Source organism: Mobula birostris, chromosome 27, assembly GCF_030028105.1.
Source record: "Mobula birostris isolate sMobBir1 chromosome 27, sMobBir1.hap1, whole genome shotgun sequence".
Lineage (NCBI taxonomy): Eukaryota > Metazoa > Chordata > Chondrichthyes > Myliobatiformes > Myliobatidae > Mobula > Mobula birostris.
The window spans coordinates 267877-285314 of NC_092396.1; the positions used below are offsets into that span (position 1 = coordinate 267877).

General features: G+C 45.0%; 1 protein-coding gene across 1 annotated transcript in view; it reads right to left on the bottom strand.

Moving 5' to 3' along the window:
* Positions 1-16646, bottom strand: part of gabrd (gamma-aminobutyric acid type A receptor subunit delta) — a 96179-nt gene extending 79533 nt beyond the window's left edge. The window contains exon 1 of the mRNA XM_072244751.1: positions 16594-16646. Within this exon, the coding sequence (XP_072100852.1) occupies positions 16594-16646 (53 nt within the window). The remainder of the gene's footprint in view (positions 1-16593) is intronic.
* Positions 16647-17438: the final 792 nt, after the last annotated feature.

A 17438-nucleotide genomic window follows, 5' to 3' on the forward strand; every position in this document is an offset into this window, starting at 1 on the left:
TGGCTGATTGCCAGGAAACAGAGAGTGGGAATAAAGGGATCTTATTCTGGTTGGCTGCGGTTACCAGTGGTGTTCCACAGGGGTCCGTGTTGGGGCCGCTTCTTTTTACATTGTACATCAACGATTTGGATTATGGAATAGATGGCTTTGTGGCTAAGTTTGCTGATGATACGAAGATAGGTGGAGGGGCCGGTAGTGCTGAGGAAACGGAGAGTCTGCAGAGAGACTTGGATAGATTGGAAGAATGGGCAAAGAAGTGGCAAATGAAATACCATGCTGGAAAGTGTATGGTTATGCACTTTGGCAGAAGAAATAAATGGGCAAACTATTATTTAAATGGGGAAAGAATTCAAAGTTCTGAGATGCAACGGGACTTGGGAGTCCTCGTACAGGATACCCTTAAGGTTAACCTCCAGGTTGAGTCGGTGGTGAAGAAGGTGAATGCAATGTTGGCATTCATTTTTAGAGGAATAGAGTATAGGAGTAGGGATGTGACGTTGAGGATCTATAAGGCGCTGGTGAAACCTCACTTGGAGTACTGTGGGCAGTTTTGGTCTCCTTATTTGAGAAAGGATGTGCTGACGTTGGAGAGGGTACAGAGAAGATTCACTAGAATGATTCCGGGAATGAGAGGGTTAACATATGAGGAACGTTTGTCCGCTCTTGGACTGTATTCCTTGGAGTTTAGAAGAATGAGGGGAGACCTCATAGAAACATTTCAAATGTTGAAAGGCATGGACAGGGTGGATGTGGCAAAGTTGTTTCCCATGATAGGGGAGTCTTGTATGAGAGGGCATGACTTAAGGATTGAAGGGCGCCCATTCGGAACAGAAGTGCGAAGAAATTTTTTTAGTCAGAGGGTGGTGAATCTATGGAATTTGTTGCCACGGGCAGCAGTGGAGGCCAAGTCATTGGGTGCATTTAAGGCAGAGATTGATAGGTATCTGAGTAGCCAGGGCATCAAAGGTTATGGTGAGAAGGCGGGGGAGTGGGACTAAATGGGAGAATGGATCAGCTCATGATAAAATGGCGGAGCAGACTCGATGGACCGAATGGCCGACTTCTGCTCCTTTGTTTTATGGTCTTATGGTTATGGATAAACTCCTGTAACATGTGGAGAGAGAGAGAGGTAGAGTAGTGGAGAGAGATTTCCAGAGTTCAAGAGTCAAGACAGCAGAGACACCAGTGCTGATGGAGTGAATTCAGATTCAGATTCATTTGTCACATCTACTGTATATCAAAACATACATTGAAATGTGTTATTTGTGTTAACAACTAACACAACCTAAGTATGTGCTGGGGACAGCCCATGTGTCCTCCCCCCCACCCACAGACTCACCCACACACACAGACAGTCCTCCAACCTCAGGACAGGGCTCCTGTCTTCCAGCAGACTTATGGACAACAGACCTCTGTCTTTTCCACATCACTGGCCTTCGAGCATGGAGCAAATGCCTGACCACATCCCTGTTCTTAAACCTTCACCTGACCCCTAACTCCCTTCTATGTCCCCAAACCCATCCCTCGGTGACTCCTTGACTGGAAGTTGTTGAAGAGTGAAGTGCCAGTGTTGGAGAGCATGAAGATCATGGAGGCTTGTGGAGCAGAAGAGGTTGGATAAATAGGGTGGGATGAGCCCACACAGAGCTTTGAAGCCAATTGTGAAAATTTTAAAATGAGTCATTGCTGACCAGGAAGCGGTGCATGTCAATGAGCAGAGGGTTCGGAGCCAAGTAGGTGCAGTAGGGTGTATTATGTTGTGTACATCAACTAATCGGAGTCATCCCCCTTCCATCTTCTTCAATTCCCCACTCAGGCCTCTTCTGTCTTTTCCTCACCTGCCTTTTACCTCCCCCTGGTCCGTGGTCAACTTTCCTCTTCTATCAGATTCCTTCTTTTCCAGCCCTTTTACCTTTCCAGTCAACACCTCCCAGTTTCTCATTTCCTTCCCCCCTCTCCCATCCACCTGGCTTCACATATCACCTTCTAGCTTGTCCTCCTTCCCCTATCCCCAGCCTCCTTCTTCCTGTCTTTCCAATCCTGATGAAGGGTTTCGGCCCAAAACATCGACTATTCATTTATTTCCATAGATGCTGCCTGACCTGCTGAGTTCCTCCAACATTTTGTGTGTGGTGCTCTGGATTTCCAGCATCTTCAGATTCCCTTGTGTTTTTCATTGTGTTATATTATTGTTTCCATGCTCTTTGGGCCACCTTGTCCTATTTGCCTGCATTTGGCCTATATTTCTCTAAACCTTTCCCATCTGTGAACTTGTTAAAATGTTACTTAAAAATTGTAATTGTACCTGCCTCAACCACTTATGTGAACCCACCATCTTCTGTGTGAAAAACTTGCCCCTCAGTTCTCTTTTAAATCTTTTCCCTCTCACTTTAAACTCTGGCCATCTAGTTTTAGATTCCTCAACATAAAGAGGGAAAAAAGTCTGTGACCATCTACCTTATCTATGCCCCTCGTGATGTTATAAACCTTTCCAAGGTCACCTCTTAGCCTCATTCACTCCAGGGCAAACAATTCCAGCCTAATCCAGCATCTTCTCATAACTCAATCCAGCAACATTTTGTGAGTCTTTCCTGCACCCTTCAGCATACTCACATACAGTCATAGTCAATAGAAAAGTACAGCACAGAAACAGGCCCTTTGGCCCATCCTTCTGTACTGAGCCATTTAAACTGCCTACTCTCATCAACCTCCACTGGGACATCACTCCTATAGTATAGTGACCAGAACTGTGCACAGTATTTCAGATGTGATCTCACCAACATCCCAAACAGCTGTAACATGACATCCAACTCTTGTACTCAATGCCCTGTCCAACAAAGGCTAGCATGCTAAGTTCAGGTTTATTCTCATTCAACCGTATACACGTACACCACCAAACAAAACAATGTTCCTCCGATTCAAGGAGCACAACAGTGTACATATAACTCACGTACAATGCATAAAGTATTACCACAAATAAATTAACAAATAATATGTATTTACAACATAAGTTAAAAACCTAACAGTATAATGTCACAACACACATCAAAGTTGCTGGTGAACGCAGCAGGCCAGGCAGCATCTCTAGGAAGAGGTACAGTCGACGTTTCAGGCCGAGACCCTTCGTCAGGACTAACTGAAGGAAGAGTTAGTAAGAAATTTGAAAGTGGGAGGGGGAGGGGGAGATCCAAAATGATAGGAGAAGACAGGAGGGGGAGGGATGGAGCCAAGAGCTAGACAGGTGATAGGCAAAGGGGATATGAGAGGATCATGGGACAGGAGGTCCGGGGAGAAAGACTGGGGGGGGGGGGAACCCAGAGGATGGGCAAGGGGTATAGTTAGAGGGACAGAGGGAGAAAAAGGAGAGTGAGAGAAAGAATGTGTGTATAAAAATAAATAACGGTTGGGGTACGAGGGGGAGGTGGGGCATTAGCGGAAGTTAGAGAAGTCGATGTTCATGCCATCAGGTTGGAGGCTACCCAGACGGAATATAAGGTGTTGTTCCTCCAACCTGAGCGTGGCTTCATCTTGACAGTAGAGGAGGCCGTGGATAGACATATCAGAATGGGATGTGGAATTAAAATGTATGTCTACTGGGAGATCCTGCTTTCTCTGGCGGACAGAGCGTAGGCGTTCAGCGAAACAATCTCCCAGTCTGCGTGGGGTCTCGCCAATATATAGAAGGCCACATCGGGAGCACGGGACGCAGTATATCACCCCAGTCGACTCACAGGTGAAGTGTCGCCTCACCTGGAAGGACTGTCTGGGGCCCTGAATGGTGGTAAGGGAGGAAGTGTAAGGGCATGTGTAGCACTTGTTCTGCTTACAAGGATAAGTGCCAGGAGGCAGATCAGTGGGGAGGGATGGGGGGGACTAATGGACAAGGGAGTCGCGTAGGGAGCGATCCCTGCGGAAAGCAGAGAGCACTTCCGCCACCTCTAACGGGATCCCACCACTAAGCACATATTTCCCTCCCCCCCCCCCGCTTTCTGCATCCATGCTTTCTGCTCTCCCCCCATCCCTCCCCACTGATCTCCCTCCTGGCACTTATCCTTGTAAGCAGAACAAGTGCTACACATGCCTTTACACTTCCTCCCTTACCACCATTCAGGGCCCCAAACAGTCCTTCCAGGTGAGGCGACACTTCACCTGTGAGTCGGCTGGGGTGATATACTGCATCCGGTGCTCCCGATGTGCCCTTCTATATATTGGCAAGACCCGACGCAGACTGGGAGACCGCTTTGCTGAACACCTACGCTCTGTCCGCCAGAGAAAGCAGGATCTCCCAGTGGCCACACATTTTAATTCCACATCCCATTCCCATTCTGGCATGTCTATCCACGGCCTCCTCTACTGTAAAGATGAAGCCACATTCAGGTTGGAGGAACAACACCTTATATTCCGTCTGGGTAGCCTCCAACCTGATGGCATGAACATCGACTTCTCTAACTTCCGCTAATGCCCCACCTCCCCCTCGCACCCCATCCGTTATTTATTTTTATACACACATTCTTTCTCTCACTCTCCTTTTTCTCCCTCTGTCCCTCTGAATATACCCCTTGCCCATCCTCTGGGTTCCCCCCACCTTGTCTTTCTCCCTGGGCCTCCTATCCCATGATCCTCTCATACCCCCTTTGCCAATCATCTGTCCAGCTCTTGGCTCCATCCCTCCCCCTCCTGTCCTCTCCTATCATTTTGGATCTTCCCCTCCCCCTCCCACTTTCAAATCTCTTACTCACTCTTCCTTCAGTTAGTCCTGACGAAGGGTCTCAGCCTGAAACGTTGACTGCACCTCTTCCTAGAGATGCTGCCTGGCCTGCTGCGTTCACCAGCAACTTCGATGTGTGTTGCTTGAATTTCCAGCATCTGCAGAATTCCTGTTGTTTGCGAGTATAATGCTACTGTGCTTTGCACATGATGAGACCTGGGTGATGGCAGCAAGTTCAGTAGTCTCACAGCCTGGGGGAAAAAGCTGCTTCCCTCCTAAAAGTCCTTGTCATAATGCTACGGTACCTCCTGCTTGACGATAGGGGGTCTAAGAGATTTCTGGGCAAATGGGAGGGAATATTGACAATGCTAAGGGCCATGCATACATAGTGCTCCTGAAAAATATCTTCGATGTGTGCCATACACCTTATCCACCACTCTGTCTACCTGTATCATTACTTTCAGGGAACCGTGTACAACACTTCCTGGCAGACCCAAGGGTATATGCACATGCTTCCTTCCCTGATTTAACTTTACAATATGCATCACCTTGCATTCATCTGATTCAAGTTCCATCTACAATTCCCTTGCCCACTTTCCCAGTTGATCTAGATCCTGTTGTAACGCTAGACAACCTCCTCTCTGTGCAGCACACGACCAATATGGTGACATCCGTAAACTTAATAATCCTGCCTACGAAATTCTCATCCAAACTGTTAATATACAATATATGACAAAGAGCAGGAGATCCGGCGCCGGTGTCTGCAGCACACTACTGGTCACAGGCCTCTAAGCTGAATAACAGCCCTTGATTATCACCCTTCGAATTTTTCCAATAACTAATTTTGTATCCAAGTAGCCAGCTTACCCTGGATCCCTTGTGTTCTCACTTTTTACTCTACAGTGCATTGCCATTGTTAAGAACCTTATCCTCATCGATCCTCTTGGTCACTTTTTCAAAACACTCAATACATTTCTGAAAAACAATCATACAGGCACAAAACCATGCTGACTATCCCTAATCAATCCTTGTCTTTCCAGATGCAGATAGACACAGTTTCTCAGAATCCACTCCAGTAATTTACCAACCACCAACATTAGGTAAACCAGGTTGTAATTCCTGGTCTTGTCCTTCAAACCCTTCTTAAATCAAGTACACCATTAGACACCATCCAGTCTTTTTAGCACCTCAACCATAACTAGTCCTTCACCCCTACTGGGGCATAGGACACTGACAGCTACTTGTCACTCCTCTGTCTTGGGCTAGTCTTGTAAGATGTCCCTAGGTGTAACCCATCTTTGAATCCCAGGTATGAGGTCTCTGGAGTTTCTGTTAGTATTTCTGTAGTTGTGGGTTTTTAGGGGATGAGATTGTTCATCTCTTGCCCAACCCTCTTCCTTTGGCAGCCATGATAGAGTTAACCTCAACTGTAGCTGAGGAAAATACAAAAATTTCCATATATTATTCTTTTAGCCAAAAAAGGTAAAGATCCGACAGAGTGTCTTCCTATAGGCCGGTTACTTCATTAGATGTCGTTGTTAAAATTTTGGCTGAAGTTTGGCTCGTAGATTAGAAAACATTATACCCTCTATTACTTCCAAAGAGCAAACTGGTTTTATCAAAAATCGTCTTCCCTTTTTAATATACGGCGCTTATTTAATATTTTATATTCACCTTCAACTGGAATTCCTGAATGTGTTATTTCTCTCGATGCGGAGAAAGCGTTCGATCGTGTCGACTGAAATTACCTTTTTGCGGTTTTAGAAAAATTTGATTTTGGACGAAGTTTTATTACATGGATTAAATTGTTTTATTCATGTCCCACCACTTCTGTTTTGACCAATTCTCAGCAATCCCAGACTTCCAGTCTTAAACGCGGCACTTGTCAAGGTTGCCCTTTAAGTCCCTCACTCTTCATTTGCCTTTAAGGACCTCACTCTTCACTTGCCATTGCGTTTCGTAGTTGTGCTGAAGTGACGGGGATTTGGAGGGGAGGAGTTGAGCACAAAGTTTCCCTTTATGCTGATGATCTTTTACTTTTTATATCAAACCCGACCACCTCCCTACCCTCAATGTTTTCACTTCTTAATAAATTTAGTCAACTTCCCAATTATAAACTTAAGTTACATAAGAGTGAACTCTTTCCAATCAATATAGAAGCACGAACTTTAGTATTTCAGGACCTCCCTTTTAAAGTAGTTAATAATCAATTCATTTATCTTGGCATTACAGTAACAAGGAACTTTAAGAATTTTTTTTGAGAAAGTTTTACCAATCTCCTAAACTCTACCAAACAGAGTCTGACACAGTGGTCACCCTTGTCTATGTCTCTTGCGGGTTGTATTAGAACATAGAGTAGTACAGCACAGTACAGGCCCTTCGGCCCACATTGTTGTGCCTAGCCTCAAACATTGCCTTCCATATAACCTCCCACCTTAAATTCCTCCATATACCTGTCTAGTAGTCTTTTAAATTTCACGAGTGTATCTGCCTCCACCACTGACTCAGGCAGTGCATTCCACGCACGAACCACTCTCTGAGTAAAAAACCTTCCTCTAATATCCCCCTTGAACTTCCCACCCCTTACCTTAAAGCCATGTCCCCTTGTATTGAGCGGTGGTGCCCTGGGGAAGAGGCACTGGCTATCCACTCTATCTATTCCTCTTAATACCTTGTATACCTCTGTCATGTCTCCTCTCATCCTCCTTCTCTCCAAAGAGTAAAGCCCTAGCTCCCTTAATCTCTGATCATATTCCATACTCTCTAAACCAGGCAGCATCCTGGTAAATCTCCTCTGTACCCTTTCCAATGCTTCCACATCCTTCCTATAGTGAGGTGACCAGAACTGGACACAGTACTCCAAGTGTGGCCTAACCAGAGTTTTATAGAGCTGCATCATTACCTCGCGACTCTTAAACGCTATCCCTCGACTTACGAAGGCTAACACCCCATAAGCTTTCTTATCTACCCTATCTACCTGTGAGGCAACCTTCAGGGATCTGTGGACATCTACCCCAAGATCCCTCTGCTTCTCCACACTACCAAGTATCCTGCCATTTACTTTGTACTCTGCCTTGGAGTTTGTCCTTCCAAAGTGTACCACCTCACACTTCTCCGGGTTGATCTCAATCTGCCACTTCTCAGCCCACTTCTGCAACCTATCAATGTCTCTCTGCAATCTTCGACAATCCTCTACACTATCTACAACACCACCAAGCTTTGTGTCGTCTGCAAACTTGCCAACCCACCCTTCTACCCCCACATCCAAGTTGTTAATAAAAATCACAAAAAGTAGAGGTCCCAGAACAGATCCTTGTGGGATACCACTAGTCACAACCCTCCAATCCGAATGTACTCCCTCCACCATGACCCTCTACCTTCTGCAGGCAAGCCAATTCTGAATCCACCTGGCCAAACTTCCCTGGATCCCATGCCTTCTGACTTTCTGAATAAGCCTACGGTGTGGAACCTTGTCAAATGCCTTATCAAAATCCATGTAGATCACATCCACTGCACCATCCTGATCTATATGCCTGGTCACCTCCTCAAAGAAATCTAGCAGGCTTGTTAGACACGATCTGCCCTTCACAAAGCCATGCTGACTGACCCTGATCAGACCATGATTCTCTAAATGCCCACAGATTCTATCTCTGAGAATCTTTTCCAACAGCTTTCCCACCACAGACGTAAGGCTCACTGGTCTATAATTACCCGGACTATCCCTGCTACCTTTTTTGCACAAGGGGACAACATCCACGTCCCTCCAATCCTCCGGTACCATTCCCGTGGACAATGAGGACATAAAGATCCTAGCCAGAGGCTCAGCAATCTCTTCCCTTGCCTCATGGAGCAGCCTGGGGGATATTCCGTCCGGCCCAGAGACTTATCCGTCCTAATATATTTTAACAACTCCCAACGCCTCCTCTCCCTTAATATCAACATGCTCTAGAACATCAACCTCACTCATATTGTCCTCACCATCATCAAGTTCCCTCTCATTGGTGAATACTGAAGAGAAGTATTCATTGAGGACCTTGCTCACTTCCACAGCCTCCAGGCACATCTTCCCACCTTTATCTCTAATCAGTCTTACCTTCACTCCTGTCATCCTTTTGTTCTTCACATAATTGAAGAATACCTTGGGGTTTTCCTTTACCCTACTCGCCAAGGCCTTCTCATGCCCCCTTCTTGCTCTTCTCAGCCCCTCCTTAAGCTCCTTTCTTGCTTCCCTATATTCCTCAATAGACCCATCTGATCCTTGCTTCCTAAACCTCATGTATGCTGCCTTCTTCCACCTGACTAGATTTTCCACCTCACTTGTCACCCATGGTTCCTTCACCCTACCTTCCTTTATCTTCCTCACCAGGACAAATTTATCCCTAACATCCTACAAGAGATCTCTAAACATCAACCACATGTCCATAGTACATTTCCCTGCAAAAACATCATCCCAATTCACACCCACAAGATCTAGCCTTATAGCCTCATAATTTGCCTTTCCTCAATTAAAAATTTTCCTGTCCTCTCTGATTCTATCCTTTTCCATGATAATGCTAAAGGCCTGGGAGCGGTGGTCACTGTCCCCCAGATGCTCACACACTGAGAGATCTGTGACGTGACCCAGATCGTTACTTAATACTAGATCTAGTATGGCATTCTAGGTGGGACGCGGGAGGAGAAGATGGCGGCACGTCGCAGCGTGCGCAGCTCTCCGGTGAAATGATATCATAATTGTAGGATGCTGTGCACAATTCTGATTTGATGGAAACAGACGTGAGAAGCGCAGAGGAACAACTGGAGGAATTTCTGAAATGCCTGGTTCGCTGCCACTGCTACTGTGCAATCAAGAATCTCCAGAGGGAAGGCCCCAAAATCCCCGGCTTTGCCTGCTGCTGGCGACTGAGGCTGGGGTCAAAGCGTTCGGCAGAGATGGTGCTTGGTACTCGGTGTCGGAGGGCTGATCGGAGCTCGAAGTTTTCGGACAACTCAGAGTCGGACTGTGGTCAGGTATGGCAGGGAGAGTTTTCTTCCTTCTCCCGCCTGCGTAAGATGTGGGACTTTCGAGAGACTTTGAACTTTTTTACTGTGCCCATGGCCTGTTCTACATCAAGTTATGGTATTGTTGGGGGGCGTCACGTGATGATGTGGGATTGAGACGTGTAAATCCAGCTCTCCCATAAAAAATCAGCAAAGTACCATTAAACAAAGTAAAGTTAATAAATACTTTCCGAAAACTACTTATAAACTTCGTAAGACTACTCTACGATATGCCTCGTAAACCGCAACAGAAGAAGTCTGTTGTTGTAAAGTCGCCGCGAGATGGGAAAAAAAAAGGGCCTACTGCAGTGATGGAGCCTCGGATTCAGGTTGGATCTCCTTCAGAGGAGACGCATTTTATCTCTGGCGTAGAAGAACGGGAGCAATGGCGGCGGTAGCGGTCTCTCGGAAGAAGATGTCGGAATTGCACATGCATAAAGAAGTACGCATGCGCAAATCGACACAATTTAAACTACAAGAACCGACGGCCACTGCAACTGAAAGTGACTCAGAGTCAGAATTGGATATCGCAGAGAATACAGATGAAGAGGAGGAGGAAGAACTGGAAGAGATGGGAAGTAAAGGAGACGACGGAGACATAAGAGAGGCTTTATTGCAATTAACGGCTGAACTAAGAAAATTAAGAACCAAGCTTAGAGACGTGAAGATGTGCTATGATAAAGCTATGAAAAGACAGGATAAAATGGATAAGAAACTTCAGAAGATGGAAAGAACAATGCAGCATATTAACGATAGAGTGGAAAAAACAGGAAATAATGTGCTTGTCTGGAACACGGAAAGAAATCGACTCTTGGAGAAAGTGGACGTGTTGGAAAATTTTAGTAGATGTAACAACATTAAAATTGTTGGTCTTAAAGAAGGTATAGAGGGAGATAATCCAATAGAATTTTATCAAAGATGGATCCCGAAAACCTCGCAAATGAAAGAGGAAGACCGGTCAATTGAAATTGAGCGGGTACATGGAGCTCTAAGACCAAAACCACAAGATGACCAATATCCACGATCAATTTTAATAAAATTCTTAAGATTTCAAGACAAAGAAAGGATTCTACAGGCAGCTGCCCAAGCTGCCAAGAAGAGAAAAGGGCCACTGATGATAGAAGGGAAGGAAATTTTTTTCTACCCTGACATAAGTTATGAACTTTTGTAAAGAAGGAAGAAGTTTAATTCAGTGAAAAAAGCCCTATGGGATCACGGTTATCAATTTATATTGCGTTATCCTGCAACCTTGAAAATCTTTTTGCCTGGTGGAGAAAAAAGATTTCTTGACGATTACCAGAAAGCAGAGGAGTTTGTGCGAGATTCTTTGAATATTCACCAGATACAAGAACAAACTTACGGGAGCGAGATGGATTGAAGATGAAGACTGGATCAAGGAATAGGCCTGTTGAATTTTTAGGCAGATGAATATATAAATATATTATTAATTATATGAGGGAGGGGAAGAAAGGTTAAAATTTGAGGAATATTAGCTGGAAATAATAACATTAATTTTTTTTATATATATATATAATTTTTTGTTACAGGGGAGCTGGAAGAAACACTGACCAATCGCTACGTTATTCATGTGTGCAAACGTGGCAATAGCCACGACCCGCACAATGGAGGGGGGTAGTGTTGTGTATCTTTCATTCACAACATTAGTGGGGGGGTATTTTGTTTTTTTCTTTTTTTGTATCTTATCTATCTTTTTTTTCTTTTTGCCTGGATGATTGGGAGGGAAACACATAGCAACATGGTGAAGTTCAAAGAGATTCCCCAGGGAACTATGAGAGCTGAGAAGTTAAGTAATGTTTTAGATTTTAGGAGATAAATATGTAACATTTTTGAATATTTGGAGCCCTTATTTATAGCTCCGATGATGAAGATCTTGTTCCTTGGGGTAAAGTAACAAACATATATTAAATTTATTTTTATCCCATGGAGCATGTGCAAACCTTCCAATAGTCAGGCGGTTCCTTTTTTTTCTTTTTTTCTTTTCTTTTTAGGTAGGAGTATATATTGGGGGGGAGGGTTAAGGGGAGGGGAGGGTAGATATTTTTTTCTCTTGTATCATTTTGAAAACTCAATAAAAATTATATTAAAAAAAAGTTATGATATTGTTGCAGTGTTGTAACTATATGTTATAATTATGTGGTTTTTGTTAGTTTTTCAGTCTTGGTCTGTCCTGTGTTTCTGTGATATCACACCGGAGGAATATTGTATCATTTCTTAATGCATGCATTACTAAATGACAATAGAAGAGGACTGCGTGTCCTCATAATCTAATCTAATGAAATAATCTAATCATTCCCCTAGTCGGCCTGTCAACATACTGTGACAGGAATCTGTCCTGGACACACTTAACAAACTCTGCCCCGTCTAAATCCTTGGAACTAATCAGGTGCAAATCAATATTAGGGAAGTTAAAGTCACCCATGACAACAACCCTGTTATTTTTGCACCTTTCCAAAATCTGCCTCCCAATCTGCTCCTTGGTATCTCTGTTGCTACCAGGGAGCTTATAGAATACTCCCAATAGAGTAACTGCTCCCTTCCTGTTCCTGACTTCCACCCATACTGACTCAAAAGAGGATCCTGCTACATTACCCACTCTTTCTGTAGCTGTAATAGTATCCCTGACCAGTAATGCCACCCCTCCTCCCTTTACCACCCCCCCCCCATCCCTTTTAAAGCACTGAAATCCAGGAATACTGAGAATCCATTCCTGCCCTGGTGCCAGCCAAGTCTCTGTAATGGCCACTACATCATAATTCCATGTATGTATCCAGGCTCTCAGTTCATCACCTTTGTTCCTGATGCTTCTTGCATTCAAGTACACGCACCTTAGCCCTTCTACCTTACTACCTTTACACCCTTTATTCTGCTTCTCTTTCCTCAAAGCCTCTCTGTATGTTAGATCTGGCTTTACTCCATGCACTTCTTTCACTGCTCTATCGCTCTGGGTCCCATCCCCCTCGCAAATTAGTGTAAACCCTCCCAAACCATGCTAGCAAAACTACCTGCAAGGATATTTCTCCCCTTCGAGTTCACGTGCAACCCATCCAATCTGTACAGGTCCCACCTTCCCCAGAAGAAATCCCAATGATCTAAAAATCTAAAACCCTGCCCCCTCACACTCACCACCCTCTGCATAAAAAAAGTGACCTCTGACATCTCCTCTGTACCTACTTCCAAGCACTCATGTTAGCCATTTCAGCCCTGGAAAAAAGCCTCTGACTATACACACGATCAATACCTTTCATCATCTTATACACCTCTATCAGGTCACCTCTCACCCTCCGCTGCTCCAAGGAGAAAAGGCCGAGTTCACTCTACCTATTCTCATAAGGCATGCTCCCCGATCCAGGCAACATCCTAGTAAATCTCCTCTGCACCCTTTCTATGGCTTCCACATCCTTCTTGAAGTGAGGTGACCAGAACTGAGCACAGTACTCCAAGTGGGGTCTGACCAGGGTCCAATATAGCCACAACATTACCTCTCGGCTCTTAAACTCAATCCCATGGTTGATGAAGGCCAATGAACCGTATGCCTTCTTAACCACAGGCTCAACCTACGCTGCAGCTTCTAGTGTCCTATGGTCTCGGACCCAAAGATCCCTCTGATCCTCCACACTGCCAAGAGAATTACCATTAATACTACAAACGCTTGTATATTCAGCCATCATATTTGACATACCAAAATGAACCACCTCACCCGTATCTGGGTTGAACTCCATCTGCCACTTCTCAGCCCAGTTTTGCATCCTATCGATGTCCCTTTATACTATCCACAACACCCCCAACCTTTGTGTCATCCGTCTACGACCACTCTTTGCCTTCTGTGGGCAAGCCAGTTCTGGATCCACAAAGCAATGTCCCCATTGATCCATACCTCCTTACCTTCTCAATAAGCCTTGCATGGGATACTTTATCAAATGCCTTGCTGAAATCCAAATACACTACATCTACTGCTCTATCTTCAATGACATGTCTAGTCACATCCTCAAAATATTCAATCAGGCTCGTAAGGCACAACTTGCCTTTGACAAAGTCATGCTGACTATTCATGATCATATTATGCCTCTCCAAATGTTCATAAATCCTGCCTTTCAGGATCTTTTCCATCAATTTACCAACCACTGAAGTAAGCCTCCCCTCCCACTCTTAATTCCGAATGGGGTCTTCGGAACGCTGCCATGATGGCGTTTTTTTAGCAGGCTTTCTTATTTTTACAAGGCCAAGTTGCTAGCTCGACGCTCAACCCAGCACAGATGGAAAGCATCCAAGAGAGTCGGCTGGATTCAAACTTGGGAGTCTTCGCACCAAAGTCCAGCGCTGGTACCACTACGCCACCAGCCGGCTTGAAGCAAGACTCACTGGTCTATAATTTCCTGAGCTATCTCTACTCCCTTTCTTGAATAAGGGAACAACATCTACAACCCTCCAATCCTCCAGAACCTCTCTTGTCCCCAGAGATGATGCAAAGAACATTACTAGAGGCTCAGCAATCTCCTCCCTCACCTCCCACATAGCCTGGGGTACATCTCATCCGGACCCGAAGACTTATCCAACTTGAAGCTTTCCAAAAGCTCCAGCACATCCTCTTTCTTAATGTCTATATGCTTAAGCTTTCTAATCCATTGTAAGTGATCCCTATAGGCACCAAGCTCCTTTTCCGTAGTGAATACTGAAGCAGGGTATTCATTAAGTACCCTTGCTATCTTCTTCAGTTCCATACACAGTTTTCCACTGTCACACTTGATTGGTGCTATTCTCTCATGTCTTATCCTCTTGCTCTTCACATACTTGTAGAATGCCTTGTGGTATTCTTTAATCCTATTCGCAAAGGCCTTCTCACGGCCCCTTCTGGCTCTCCTAATTTCATTCTTAAGCTCCTTCCTACTGGCCTTATAATCTTCTCAATCTCTATCATTACCTAGTTTTTTGAACCTTTCATAAGCTTTTCTTTTCTTCTTGACTAGATTTTCAACAGCCTTTGTACACCACAGTTCCTGTACCCTACCATCCTTTCCGTCTCATTGGAATGTACCTATGCAGAACGCCACACAAATATGCCCTGAATATTTGCCACATTTCTTCCATACTTTTCCCTGAGAACATCTGTTCCCAATTTATACTTCCAAGTTCCTGCCTGATAGCTTCATATTTCCCCTCACTCCAACCCTAACCCTAACCCTAACCCTAATTTGTCTGTTCCTATCCCTCTCCAATGCTATGGTAAAGCAGATAGAACTGTGATCACCATCTCCAAGATGCTCTCCCACTGAGAGACCTGACACTTGACCAGGTTCATTTCCCAATACCAGATCAAGTACAGCCTCTCCTCTTGTAGGCTTACCTACATATTATGTCAGCAAACCTTCCTAAACATATCTAACAAACTCCACCCCATCTAACCCCCTTGCTCTAAGGAGATGCCAATCAATATTTGGGAAATTAAAATCTCCCACCATGACAACCCTGTTATTATTACATCTTTCCGGAATATTTCTCCCTATTTGCTTCTCAATGTCCCTGTTACTGTTGGGTGGTCTATGAAAAACACCCAGTAGAGTTATTGACCCCTTCCTGTTTCTAACTTTCACCCAGAGAGACTCAGTACACAAGCCCTCCATCACTTCCTCTTTTTCTGCAGCCATGACACTATCTCTGATCAGCAGTGTCACTCCCCCACCTCTTTTGCCTCCTTCCCTGTCATTTCTGAAACATCAAAAGCCTGGCACTCTAAGTAACCATTCCTGCCCCTGGGCCATCCAAGTCTCTGTAACAGCCAGAACAACGTAGCTCCGAGTACTGTTCCATGCTCTAAGCTCATCTGCTTTGTTTAAGATGCTTCTTGAATTAAAATACACACATCTCAGACCATCGGTCTGAGCACATCCCTTCTCAATCACCTGCCTTTCTGTCCTCTCGCACTGTCTCCAAGCTTTCTCTATTTGTGAGCCAACTGCCCCTTCCTCCATCTCTTCAGTTCAGTTCCCACCCCACAATAATTCTAGTTTAAACTCTCCCCTTAGCAAACCACCCTGCCTGGATATTGATCCCCCTCGGATTCAAGTGCAACCTGTCCTTATTGTACAGGTCTCGCCTGCCCCAGAAGAGGTCCCAATGATTCAGAAATCTGAATCCATACCCCTGCTCCAATCCCTCAGCCACGCATTTATCCTCCACCTCACTCTATTCCTATTCTCACTGTCGTGCAGCAAAGGCAGTAATCCTGAGATTGCTACTTTTGCGGTCCTGCTTCTCAACTCCCTTCTTAACTCCTTGTAGTCTGTTTTCAGGACCTCCTCCCTTTTCCTACCTATGTTGTTGATACCAATATCTACCACGACTTCTGGCTGTTCACCTTCCCACTTCAGGATACTGTGGACGCGATCAGAAACATCCTGGACTCTGGCACCTGGGAGGCAGACTACCATCCGTGTTTCTTTCCTGCATCCATAGAATCACCTGTCTGACCCCCTAACTATAGAGTCCCCTATTACTGCCGCCTTCTTCCTTTCCCTACCCTTCTGAGCCACAGAGCCAGACTCTAAGTCAGAGGTAACTTCCCCCAGGTAGGTTGTTCCCCCCCCCAACAGTACTCAAACAGCAGTACTTATTTTTAAGGGGGATAGCCACAGGGGTACTCTCTAGTATCTGACTCCTGCCCGTTCTACCTTCTGACTGTTACCCACTTATCTGTCTCCTGAGGCCCCGGTGCGACTACCTGCCTGTAACTCCTCTCTGTCACCCTCTCACTCTCCCTGACCAGACGAAGGTCATTGAGCTGCATCTCCAGTTCCCTAATGCGGTCCCTAAGGAGCTGCAGCTTGACTCACCTGGCACAGAAGTGGCCGTCTGGGAGGCTGGGAGTCTCCCGGACTTCCCGCATCTGACAACCAGTACAAAACACTGGCCTCACGGATATACCTCCTGTTTCCATTCCTCACAGATAACTTACCTCACCTCGACCCGTTATTGCCGAAGCCCAAGTGTCTCAGACATCACTGTTCTCTTCCTTAAATTTCTTAGCTTCCTTAACCTTTTCCATAGTCAATGAGAGAATATTCATTTAAGACCTTGCACACTTTCCATGGCTCCAGACACAGATAACCACACTGATCCTTCAGGGAAACACATACAAAAAGCTGGAGGAACTCAGTAGGTCGGGTTGCATCATGGAGAGGAATAAACAGTCAACTGTACAGACCAAGATCCTTTCCCCATTTACCCTGTTGGCTCCTAATGTACTTATAGAATCTCATGTGCCTAACTTAATGCTACATCAGATACAAGATGTCGGTATCATGTGAAGAATTTCCTTGTTCTCAGAACGGAGTAAATATCCTTGTTTGAAGCCCCGACATCCTGTAATAGTTATTATGAGTAGAACTTGCCAAGACCCCTACTGTGTCCAAGATCTACCTTAGCATCAGTCACCTGCCCAGGCCAGCGATCTTTAGGATGCCCTCATAGAAATTACTTTATCAATGACCTAAACCTTTTGATGACATCTACTCCCAATTTATGCTCCTAAGTTTTTGCCGAATAGCATCATATTTTCCCCGTACCCCAATCGAATGTTTTCCCAAATTGTTTGCTCCTATCCCTCTCTAGTGTTATGGTGAAGGAGATAGAGTGTTGGTTTAATTCTTCTCCTATATCTTATGGTCTTATGAGCTAA